Source organism: Muscardinus avellanarius (assembly GCF_963383645.1).
Source record: "Muscardinus avellanarius genome assembly, chromosome: 17".
In the NCBI taxonomy this organism is placed as follows: domain Eukaryota; kingdom Metazoa; phylum Chordata; class Mammalia; order Rodentia; family Gliridae; genus Muscardinus; species Muscardinus avellanarius.
Genome location: NC_137803.1, coordinates 7,871,181 through 7,884,714, shown reverse-complemented (window position 1 = coordinate 7,884,714; position 13,534 = coordinate 7,871,181). Strand labels below are relative to the sequence as shown.

Genomic DNA, 13,534 nt, shown 5'->3' with positions numbered 1-13,534 from the left:
ATTTGAATTTTTTCCAATTTCTTATCTTAAAAGGTATATTTCTAAAATTAACATATTTTATTTTTAAACTAATATTTAGAAATAGTTTATACCTATCCTACCTATTTTCTACAAGGATTTGTTCACTCTATTCACAGTGATTGGAAAATTAATCTGAACATAATACTTATCATATTCTCATTTTGATACTGGCTTTTGAAAAGCCAGCTTTATGGTCTGTATAATATTTATGATCGTATAAATAGAACATGTAAATCTTAATGATCATCTCAATGCAAATTATCTGAGTAATTATAATCTTTATGTTCCTCATTAGTTATTTGTATCTCAACCCCTGTGGTCTCGTGCTTCCTTCTTTCATGGATGTATGACTAAATAAATGAAGAAATCCGAGTGTGTCATGGTCAAAACCAGTAGTGATGTTCTTCTAGAAGATAAATAAATATTCATCACATATACACCTTGTACCAACTGCAAGGAACTCTCACCCTGTGGGCACTCAGAGTTTCTCAAACTGTATGTTTGAAAGAGAACAAATACAGAAAATATTTTATTTATCTTTCATTCACTCAACAATGCTGTCATCAATATGCCCAGTACCTACCTTCAGAGGGAAGAAAATGGGATCTGGTCATGAGTTTAGGTAAAACAGCTACAGAGGTAGCATATCAGTTCATCTCTACAAGGAATCACACCACCTTCGCTTCTGGTCAACAAATGTTCTCAGTCTTCTATCTAAAAGCAAAATGCAACCTCTTCTGCCCCAACTCATAAACCCAATGTCTCATGTAGTCCCCACATCCAGGATTCTGGGCCAGCCATGGCTGACCCTAGAGCACGTGCAGAATGCAGACAGGGCTCTTCATGGTTTAAAAACCAGTGACCCCTGCACGGCCCACACTTGTGGATTAAGTAATTAAGTAATTAAAACAGATGAAATTTCCTCCTCCCTGGAGCAGTTTCTGTCCTTGCTCCAAGCTTCTGGCTTCTTTTTCCTCAAAGGTCTGTTCCAGGTCTTAGCCCTCAAATGTCTTATTTTATCCCACCTGCTCAAGCAGCTTGGTGCCCTCATTTGGTTACATGGCTTTAAGTGGAGTCTGTATACTGCTGATTCCCCCACTTGAAAATCTAATCCAAACCTTCCTCCAGAACCCCAATCTTTTCTTTCCAACTGCCTACTCGTCTATTCATTTCGGCAACTAAAAAGCATCTAAAACATATTTGGACTACTGATTGATATGTTTACAAATGTACATCATGGGCATTAGAGAATTTCTCTCTTCCCCCTCCCATCCCCTCAGTTAGGCCACTTTATTTCCTCTCTATAGTATACCCTTCCTCATCTAGAGCTCCTCCTATGACCCATTTTCTCCCTAGCTTCCGCATATTAGGGAGAGCATCAGATTTCTTATTTTTTGTGACTAACTAATCTCATTTAGCATAATGTCCTCCAGTACCATCTATTGCTCTATAAATGATGTAATTGTGATTTTCTTTATGGCTAAGTAGAATTTCATTGTGTATGTATCCCATAGTTTTGTTGTTGTTGTTGTTGTTCATTTCCACTTTTAGGTTTTAAGTTTTTTTAATTGAAACTGATATTTTATATTCCAAGATGCTTGTCTGACTATACGCAATTATTTTTTAAGAGTCCTCCTTTAATCTTGTTCTGTTTCATGTTGTTTTGGTGGAGTGAGGTGGGATGGAGTCATTTTCCTTTATTATCTTAAATCCATCGGAATGTTCCTGCCTTGAATATCTGCACTTCCACTTCCTTTGATGATTTTTATACAATGGAGTTATTTTCCATGAGTCCTCATTTAATATTGCTCTTTTCTGTGAATTTAGTGATGAGGTCTGGAAAGTATAGTAAGGGTGCCATTGCTTTGCTTTGGTGATGAGGAGGGATTGAGAGTTCTCTAATATTCTTGTGCACATTTTGTCTTAGAGCACCTAAATTTTCTACTTTATCTCCATTTTCCCCCTTCCACTAAATTGCTGAAGGGTGTTTCTTTCTTTCTTTGTGCTTCTGTTTTTCTCATACACTATACAACTGGAAGTTTCTTTTCTAAGCCCAGCACATCCTTTAAATCACATATTTAGCACTCTTTAAAACATCCAGCCTAGCCAGGCGTGGTGGCGCACGCTTGTAATCCCTGTGCTTGGGGGGCAGAGACAGGAAATCACACAGGTTCGAAGCCAGCCTTGCTGGCTTAAGAGACCCTGTTTCCAAATGAAAATATATTTTTAAAAAATCCAGCCTATTATCCACATGTCCTTTGAAACTCTTATTATGAACCGTGTGGTCTACCCACTAGCATGTTCAGATTTGGGGGAATCTTCTTTTTCTGGTAGCTGCTCCACCCTCAGGCCCCTTGCCAACCTTCTTCCTTTAACTCTTCTGGGCTTTTTCTTCACTGCCATTTATTAGTTGAGCATTTTTTTGTCATGAGATTTTTTTTTTCACTTCAGTGTTAATCATGTGTAAATCCATAGCTATTTACTTTCTTAAGCTTCAAGCAAGTTTAATCAGACCCATTTCTTCTTACACATTCCTATTTTTCAGAGTTCATCCTGCTGAATTGATTTACTTTCTAGAAGGTGTTCTTATTAGTGTGATAGAATATTTGGCATTTTTATTTGTTTTAGTGTTCCATTGCTGATCTAACAAATTAACAGACATTATAGCTCAGAACAATACAAATGTATTATTTTACCATTCAGAAGGACATAAATCCATACTAGTCTCATTAGGCAAAAGTCAAGGCATCAACAAGTCTGCTTTGGAAATAAATACACTTGAGGCTTTTAGGGGATTGCTGGCCAAATTCAGTTCCAAGTTCAACATGTTCTGTTATGAGACATGTTTATAATAAATTTGGATATATAAAAGGAAAGTTGTAAGAAGTGTGTAAAAATGTAGACAACAGGCTGACAATACCATCATCACTGGTAAAAGATTCACCTTCTAACATATGATTTTACCTTTCTTGTTTCCCTTAGCACTCTCAAGCAGCTCATGAGAATTGCATAGAGGAGTCCTGCCTTCTGGGTCCTCTTGGTGCAGGAATAAGATAAAAGCTCTTCACAATACCTCTTGCTCAGAAGGTTCCCTACATGGTCATTGTGTTCTGTGAGAAATAAAATAAAAAAAAGAAATGTGTTCATGCAAATCTTCTACTGGCAGTGTTAGGAATTCCACAGACTAGAAAGCATTCCACCTCGATGCTGCCCTCCCCCTCAGGAACGTCCTCAGTGGTGAGAGCTTGCAGGGGGCTGCAAGGAATCCATCTTATCTCTTCATCCTCATGATTATTTGGCATCCTCTTTCCCTCTCTACAGCAGGCACACACACACTACGCCTTCATTTTTAGACCACTTATAGGTGTTGATTTCCGTTTCTTTCTTATTTTCCCTAAATTGTCTTAAACTCTTGTATCATTTACTAACCTCTGTGTTAAAGCATTTTGCGGTGAATTCTTGACAGGCAGAAGAACAGCATATTCAATTGTTCTTCCAATTGCCGCTATTTGTCATTTGTTACTCTGGAAAATAGACAGGGGCAATTTTCTATTTGGTCGCAGAGGGAAGCTGAAGCTCATTCCTCCAAGTCACAAAAGGAGAAAAATAGCAGAAGACATTTTCTGTATTAATTCCCCAAATCGGATATATCAATCTGCTATTGAATCACATAAAGTAAGTTATTATTATCTTCACAAAAGGTGGGAGACATTGAGCTAGTAACTCATTCTCTTGGCTCCAAGTTGACCTTTTCAAAGGTTTCACTGCCATATTGTTACAGAAAATAAAATTTTGATCAAGTGCTTAGCACATGTAAAAGCAAAACGAATGCATACAAGATATCCGTTTTGGCATAAATATTTCTAACCATGTTAAAAGAGAAAGATAAAAAAATAAAATAAGACCTTGTTTGAATGGGTGATATTTTATTCCACTGAGGTTCAGTGGAAAATCTTTTCTGAAAGTAGTTCTTTTTCCTTCCTAACCAAAAGTCTCTTTTGTTTAAATATGCCAGGGATAAATAGCAAACATTATAAACCCACATAAACATCAACACGGGCCTCAAAACATGTGACAAGAGACTCTTCCCCTGGTCATTTGCATCTGATTCTAGAATGTGCCTTAAGTTTCTGAGAATTAACTGCAAATCATGTCAACTTGCCAATTTTATTTCCATAACCAGGGATCATTCTATGTTCTCGAGGGACTAAATCAAGAAATTCTTCTGAATTCCAATTTTTTAAAGTACACTGGCTAGAAAAGGCAAAACCTAACGTGGTGATACACAGGAGCTATGATAAAATAGTCACTGCGATGGAGAGAAGCAATGTCACAGCCAAGCCTGGATCTGGAAAACTAAAAGAGGAAGGGCATATTTGAATCGAATTTGAAGGAGGACTGGGTGTGAGTGAATGTTATGTAAGAACGTGAAGAGCATGCCCCAGAAAGAAAATACAGGTCTTCTCTTCTTAGAAAACTAATTGTTGCCCCATCTCCAAACTGATCAATCCTGCAAATCTCACTTCAAAGGAAAAAGCTTTTCCTTGTGGGCTAAAAGGTGTTACATTTCTTTATGTCTGCGGAAGTGTCTAGGTTTTACCCAGTATCTTCCTATGATAGGAAAAGTGAGGAAAACTATAAAATATCAGTAGAGTCAGTTAAGTTGCAAGTAGTCCAGTGTTCCTGAAGAGGAGCATCATCAAGTTGTCTTGTTTTAATCGTTTTATAAATTTTACATGATAATAAAATAGAGCTTTATATACTCTAAGCAATTTTATGGAGAAATACTTTATTTTACAGCAAAACATGTATTTAATACTTTAATAAATATTAAAACAATCCTTATCTCCAAATCATAGCAAATCTGCAAAAAAAATTAGATAGTAAAATGAGAGAATTATTGTTTTTGTTGAAAATAAAACAGGAGTATTTTGCCACCATTTTTTCTAAAATTAATAATTAGAGTATAATAATTAGAGTATATAAATTCAGTAAGGACGAGATACAATAACTTATCCACACAATACTAGTCTGGCCTACGTCCTATAAGGTAACATGAAACCCATGTAGTGCTCTGTTAATTGCTATGTAATTTGAGCTGATGGCATATTTTCTGTATAGTGATGATATTTTTTTCCACATTTTTTTCACATACAGCCCATTTGTATCACTTAACTTTAATACTGTTAATCCTAAGGCCCCAATTTAGTGAAAGCAATAAGCTTGAATCTAATCACTTAGTCAATAGGCATTTATTAAGGGCCTTCTATGCAAAGACTTCTTTTCTTATTCAAATGAATGCAGCCATAGTGTCTCAGAATTCTGTAAAGGGAAAATGAGCAGAAACTAAAGCCCTGAGAAAAGTCACCAGCATTTCTGTTTTGCACTGTTCCTTATCATGATTTCTCCCCAATCAGTAAGCCATTTATCACATATTTTGGCCTTCAAGTAGTTTTTCTTCTTCATCTGTCTTGCTCCCAAACATCTTTAAGTTTCCCTTTTGAAAATCATAAAATTCCTTTATTTGATCCTATATGTAATAAAACATTATTTGGGTTTCTGTTGTAGAGAATTCAGAACTTGAACCTACCCACAAAGTCACAACTCTTGGGAAAGCAATCTTAGTAAAATAAAAAAAAGCACTTCTATCATAAGAATAAATATAAAAACTTTATAGAATAGTTAATTTTCTTATTATTCTACACAGAAATTAAAATATGTATGCACTAAGAAGTTTGAAAGATGAAACAAATGACAAAAGGCACTAGGTTTATAGAACTTGTATTTTAATCTCAGTTACTTGATTATGAAAACAAATAATAATAATAAACAAAAAATCCTATGTTCATATATGGAGTTATTGATATCAATTTAATATTTGGAGGGGAGGGAGCTGGATGGAAACTAGAGCCAACATAAGTTGTGTGAATGTATTTTCTATTGCTCTGAAACTCACTGTTATGTATAATTACAATGCACCAATAAAATAAATAGTAACATCTAGACTTGGTGGCACATACCTGTAATCCCAGTGCTTGGGAGATTGAGGTAGGAGGATTGCAGTTTCGAGGACAGCCTCAACAAGCAGTGAGACTCTCATCAACTTAGGAAGACCCTGTCTCAAAATACAAATATGATAGGGAGAGGGGAGGGAATGGAGTGGGAATTGGGGAAGGGCTAATTGGGTGATGTGTGCATGTATGCCTCTGCCATCTTGTACTCCACTAAGATGTATGACTACAATGAACAAATAAATAAAAACGAAAATAAACACATGAGGCTTGGGGTATAACTTGGAGGTAGAATGTCTCTGGGTTCAATCTCCAGTACCACAAAAAAAATAATAATAATTTTTTACAAAGGTTAAGGTTGCACCTCAGAGGTCGAGTGCTTGCCTAGTGTGTGTGAGGCCCTGAGTTTGATTTCCAGAATCATAAATAAATAAATAAATAAACACATATACACAGATATATACTTATACATAATTATATATAGATATGTATAAATATGATATATGAGTACATATGGTAGATAAAATATAATTCAGAGAAAACACTAGTTAGTTAATGATAGAACAAAATTAATTAATGCATAATAAAATATTTGAAGATAACAAAGCTTGCTTAAGAAACAAGAAATAAAAAGAATTGCTGTAATTATTTGAAAAGTGACTATCAAAAACAGATTAAAGAAACCAAGCTCTGTATGGTACTTAAACAAATTCATCTTATCTGCAGCAAAACCGTTAGATCAAATATGCTGGCTACAAAGGTTAATACTTTGGAGATGAAGGTACAGGACTGATCTAATTGAACCAAATAATAAAACATCATGAGAAGAATGGACAGAGTGCTGTTTCCCACAGTTTCCTACGTGAACTCTGAGCTGTCCCTGGCTGGGGTGGAGGTTGAGGTCCCTGTCCTGTGAGTGCCACCCGCCTCACCTCTGCCCCAGCCATCTCCCTCAGTCCTCTTTCAGCCCTCCTCACACTCACACACAGATGCACATGCACACGTGCACACACACATGCACACACACACTGGCACATGTATTCACTCACAGGCACACATACCTCATCTTCCTGCCGACCTGCAGGTTTCCCTTCTGATGCTTCCCACTCTATTGACCCTTTGCCATGGCTACTCAGCCCCTACCTGGGGCGGCCAGCAGCCCTCCAAGCACCACATCCCAGGCTCTCCTGCCCATCCCACTAGAGCAACTGAGAGCTGGATGATGATCCCTGTAACCTCCCAACAGTACCCGACATGCACTAAGCTCCCAGTGGTTTATTATTTTTTTAATGCAAGGAACCTTTAATGAGATATGAATTGCAAAGAGCACGTTGTGTCTCTCTTGATCTTCATCTCTCTGAAACAGTTTACAGTTAGATGTTTATTGTGACTGTATAAATTCTATTTTTACTACTCTGGCTGTTTCTATTCTTATACACTATCCTAATGCTAATATGCTCAAACTCTCTGGTTCCTGAGCTGGGCGGGGGAAGACAACTCTGCTAGGAAGCCCATGAAGGCCTCCCAAGGCTGTGATGGGGACCTACCTCCTTGGCTTCCTGTCCTTAGAGGAATCCTGCATTTTGCATTTATTTCTCCTTGGAAAAATTCTCAACAGTTTCCCTGAGGTCCTTTACTGGTGAAGGAATGAATAAAATAAGAAAAAGTGGTATGTTTCTCTAACTTCTGGATATGCATTGTTGACTTACGGCTTACAGGGAATCTTATCACAAGGTGCTTGGCACATGTACCGTTTTTATTTTTATCCCAAATTGCATATTAGATATTTTTCATCTTCCTCTACAGAAAGCTAAAAATATCATTAGGTAGAAAAATGTAAGTTAGATGTTAATTATTTGTGATTTCATCTATGATTTCAAATAGTAAAATCCTGAGAAAAATGCTGAACAACAACAACAAAAAAAAAAAGAATTAAAACTAAATGTGTAACCATATTTTCTTCCTTAAAGGAAATTTCAGAGATTTCTTTTTTATTTTATGGATTTCTGACATACAGCATGAAATGGCCATAATCTGTAAGATTTGGGTTTTATTATTAGAAAAGCTCTCAATATTTTTAATTTTTAAATTTATTTTTATTTTGGTACTGGGGATTGAACTCAGGGTCACTCTATCTCTGAGCTATACCCCAGCCCTGTTTTATTTATTATTTATTTTTGTACTTGGAAACAGAGTCTCACTGAATCCTGAGAGCCTCCCTAAGTTGCTGAGGCAGGCTGTAGACCTGAGACCCTCCTGCTGTGGCCTCTGAAGTAATTTTATAAACTAAAAGCCCTATAGCCATGAAAAGTGACTGTCATCTTTTGCATTTGCTTGCCTCCTGTAAAATGTTTCTAGAAAGTCTGAAATTTGTTCCCTTTAAGGAAACAGATTTTTCATTGTTGCTTTTGGAAACCCATGAGCCTCAGCACAATTGTTACATGCATGTGGCCTTGCAGTTAGAAAGGATTTTTTCTTGAGATTCTAGGGAAATGACCAAGCAGCCACTCCCAGGCCTCTTGACTTCAGCCCTGCAGGGAAGTAAGGGTATTAACTTAATCTCTTAGTGCTACTCAGACCACAGAAGGGAGAGCCTGGAAATATGCAGATGGTGCCTTTTGTGAAGAAAATGCCTTTCGTCTTTATCTTTTATTTTTATACATTTATTGGTGTAGTTGGTAGTGATAGTGACATACATGTACACAGCACTTGGTGGACCTCCCCTGTCTCCCTCCCCACTCCCTCCTTCCTCACAGAGGCCACTGAGACTGGCTTTGTTACTCTCACATATGTATATAATACCAATGGAAGTTATTCCTTTTTGTGATCCTCTTTCTCCCCGTCACTTCCCCTAAACCACCTCCCTGGCTGCAGTAGAGTTTCACCTCCACTGTCTGAAGACCCTCTGGTATCCCAATTACTTCCTCGATTTTGCATATGAGAGAAAACATATGATTCTTCACTTTCTTTGGCTGGCTAATCTCAGAATGTTGAAACTATTGTTTTCATTAGAACAGTAGCTTGGGGGGAACTGAATGTTCCTACGGTTTGTTTTCCAACACCAGGTTATAGCCTTGATAAAACTAAAAATAAATGACAAATGTGTCTTGACACTGCATTGATCAAGCCTATTTTTGATGCTAAGGCAATGTGACAAAACTCCAGAAGGAAGCGTCACCCGGGTTTGTTGGTGTTGACCGCTGAGGGGAGCGGTTGGCATTCCCGTCCCTGGAGTCACGAAACCCTGTCATAGATAACTTTTGATGAGGAGTTTAAAATGTCAAGGCAAAGGTTGAAATGTCATCCGCGGAGAGCAGGAGATTTGATGGCAATCTATATTAAGCCATTCTAGTACAGACTGATGCTACGTGAAAAAGTCAGAGACTTCTCTGGGCAAAAATTCGGATTCAATTTCTGTACAAGCAATACTGGAGCTTTCCCCAAATAGTAAACCCATTTTCAAATCTCTGTCTCGAATACCTCATTCCAATTCTTTCATGGTGCTGACCACCAGGTGTGACATTGGACACAGGAATATCTTCCACCCTCAACCATTCCACACACAAGGCTTCTATTAAAGTATAATTCATAGATTTTAATAGTCTAAAAGCTTTAGACGGTATGAGACTCTGTGTAATGGGAAATGGTCAAGTGTATCAAGCGAATAAAGTAAGGAGGTAGTCACAGTAACTAGCCAGGTATAGTGGCACACACCTGTAATACCTGTAATCCTACTACTTGAGGAGGCTGAGATAAGAGGATTGAGTTCAAGGCCAGCCTCAGCAACTTAGCAAAACTCTCAGCAACCTAGTGAGACCTTGTTTCAAAATAAAACATATAAAAGGGTTGAAGAGGTAACTCAGAGAGAGAACATGCCTGGGTTCATTTCCCAGTACCAAAACAAACAAAGCAATATTGATCTAATCAATGACTTAGATCTAGATAATGGAAACTTTCCATAAAGGAACCATATTTTAAGATTCTGTTCCATTTTGTTTACAAGTAAGTGTAGCCCACATTTTGAGATTCTCAAAGAAAAATAGATCACATGCTAAGGCTGACCCATGATTCATTACAGTTCAGAATGACATGAATGTCTGAATTCAGCCCTCACAAATCTAAGTCACAATCAGGAAGCCACTCACTTGCTTAATCTAGTCTGACCTTTTCCAACTATTCATTTATATATTTTGATTTTGTATTTAAATTATGTTGCTAAGCGGATCCTCTCCAAAAATCTAATCATTCTAAAATATGCTAGGAAACAAATATTCACAGATTGTTATTTGCAAGAAAGTTAAAGTTCCATGGAATAATTTTAAAACATTTGAAAATGCAATGCCCCAAATGGGAAAAACCAATATTATAGTGGAAATGGATTGAAGGAGGGAGACGGAAAGGAGAAAAGAAGGCTTGACCAAGGCAGCAGTTCACATAATATTATGTCCATGTGTAGAGGCCTCTCTACAAATCTCTACCAGCCTCACTAACTTGTACATAAAGGGAGGAGTGGGGTGCGGGGTGAGATGACAAGGAAATGCACCAAGTGACGCGTGCATGTACAAATGCTGTGAATTTTACCCTAACATATAACCACAATGCACCAAATAAAAGCATAAAATGAAATGAAGGAACAGAAAACATAGGAAATAATTGTGTGGATTTTTTTCACTTGATGAATACGATTTAGTCTCATGTGTTTTGCTCTTACCCACTCACTCCCTGAGGACACGATTTGGGAGGTACATTCACCTGGAGAGCTGCTGACTGATGTTGTCCTCTTTTTCAGAGCTGGAGGCCGAGGAGTGGTGCAAGCACCTGTGCATGGAGTGCCTGGGGACCAGGCTCAACGACATCAGCCTTGGAGAGCCAGACCTCCTGGCGGCTGGAGTGCAGCGGGAACAGAATGGTCAGTGTGTTCACCTTTGACACTGGGGATGACCTGACCTCAGCAAAGTTTCAGGCCAATCATTTTCTAAAAAGAAAACAAACAGTCCTATCCAGGTTATTACTGGACTTCCCCACACAGATGTAGCAACTAGAGATGATGCTAAGGCAAGCTCAGGTCTTAGCATCATTCGGCCAAATAAATATCTAATGCATTAACATGCTGTAGATAAGACTTTTGAATATATAGCACCCCTATACCTTCTTCTTTGAGAGTTGGTATAGATTGAGTGTAGATTAACAGATTTGGCTTCTCAGGTTATCAACAATTTTTAGAGCATTTGGCTAACACTGCCAGCAAGTTCAGTCTTGATGTGGGAGCCTATGTGACTAACTGCTAACTTACTACATTGTTCTTTAATTTAACAGGCATTTCTGATATCTCTGGACAATCTATGATAGTATCACTCTGATCAGTACTACTAATGAAACTGAAGTAATGTATTTATCATTCAATATGGGGTTTTAAATTATAGCCAGAGTAATTACTAATTGACTAGGAGCCCATTTCTCCTCAATTTAAAAACGAATCATCACTCTCACCCCATCTAACTTTCTAATGTTGCTGGTATTTGATGGTCAGTACTGAACAAGTGTGAGAGTTAATGGTGAAACTTGGCAGTGAAGAAATTGTGGAACTATCAGTGGCATATAAAGGAGACAACACAGTCTCCTGATAGTCTTGTGGTGCCTCTGGTGATAGTCCTGTGGCTACTAATTACAGCATTCACAACCATTGCCCTTTCATAGGTCATTGAAGCTTTGCTTTTGTTTGTTGCTAAAATAGGGAGCAAAGTTACTTCCGCTAATTGATCATGAAGACGTGTAGGTGCCAGAAGCTGCCTCTATCTGATAGTTTTCAGAGTCACAAGAGCATTTCTGCGGCTCATTTCCTAGCTGCCTTTTTCAGTTTCTCTCCCACGCTTGCTCAGATTTCCATTTCTCTGACTTGTTTTCTGAAAGCTGGGTTAAGCACAGGACGTCCATGGCTATATTGCTTAAAATATACTGCTCATTCACAGTTTGAGAAAAGTATGGAAAAACTCCTACTGATAAAGTTTGTCAAGTACTACATAAAGAGAATATGAAAATGTGAATTAGATTGTGGGTAGAAGCCCCGTGCAGCTCTTCTAGTATACATTGTGTGCTTTAACTTTCAAGAATTAGAATTGAATATAGTTTCTATCCATATGGGATATTTCAAATATGAGTTTTTTTTTAGGATAAGACAAACATGGAGTTAAATGCAAGAGCAACATTTAAAGCACAAGTTTCCTTTTATAAAAAAGCATAAGAAACAAAGAAAAAATCACTCTTGCATATATTTTACAGCATGGAATTATAATATCATCAAATGGCAAAAGTATTTGACTAATTTTGCTTTAGGATGGGTGTGCTTTTTAAAATATATTTAAGAAATCTTTGAGTAATTATTGTGCTGGGTAAGATATTATTTAGTTTATTTAAATGGCCCTGTAAAAATATGGGGTTCCCTGGAAGGAAACTGGCAATCTTACCTCAGTGCAAATATGGACACACAGGAACACACACACTCATTAAGACTCTTCACTGTTTAGCATTAAAAGAAAAATTTATAGCTGGGTGTGGCAGCACATGCCTATAATCCCAGTACTTGAGAGGCTGAGACAGGAGGATCACAGGCTAATCTCAGCAATTTAGTGATGCCTTGTTTCAAAATAAAAGATAAATTTAGGGCTCGGGATGTGGCTCTGAGATAGAACACCTACAGGTTCAATCCCTATCCCCTTAAAAATAAAAGGACAAAAAACAATGCTTTGATGGTGAAAATTTCTTTCCCTGGAAGTCACCTCCTATTTCACCAGGGCCCAATCACTGCTCAGGAATCTGAGAGACTGTATTTCCTTTATTTAAGATGCATTTCTCAGTCTACAGTATACCTTTCCTCAGTTTTTGCCCATTAAGAACTAGCTAAGACTTCAAAAAATGTCCATTCATAATATAGGAAGAAAAGAAAAATAATAAAGTTCACCAGATATCAAAATTCCATGTGTCATAATGATCAGCTTAATAACTCTAATGAGTATCTGCAGCTGGAGATAACTGGACATGGATTGACACAAATTCTTACGTGTGCACCCTGATGCTCTCAATTTCTAATCAACAAGCTTTCCTTGAACATGTAATAATTTCACCTTAGAATCACCTTGAGGTAACCACCAGGAGATTACAAAGCTTTATGGTCAGGACTAAGATTTTTCTTGGACCCCAGCTTGCACTCTCTCTCCCAGGTCTGATGATAGCCTTGGAAACAAGTCTTCCCTAGAGAACATCCCTGCTTATTTTACTTAAAAAATTCCTAAAATATGGAAGGTAGGGAGAAAATGGGTCGTAGGAAGAACTCTAGAAGAAGAAGGAGAAACTATAAGTGAGCAAATAAGGTGACCTAACTGAGGGGGGTGGGAAGGGAAAGGGGGAAATTCCATAATGTACATCCACAGACATATCAAAGTCAATCACTAAGTCAAACATGAAAAGGAGGGATGGGGAGGGAGTGGCATGGGAATTTGGGAAGG

At 37.6% G+C, this 13,534-nt stretch overlaps 1 protein-coding gene across 1 annotated transcript in view; it reads left to right on the top strand.

Annotated features, from left to right (window-relative positions):
• Nucleotides 1–13,534, top strand: part of DOK6 (docking protein 6) — a gene marked incomplete at both ends in the record, with an annotated part of 403,347 nt that overhangs the window by 208,595 nt on the left and 181,218 nt on the right. The window contains one exon of the mRNA XM_080714802.1: nt 10,822–10,941. Coding sequence (XP_080570928.1) covers nt 10,822–10,941 — 120 coding nt within the window. The remainder of the gene's footprint in view (nt 1–10,821; nt 10,942–13,534) is intronic.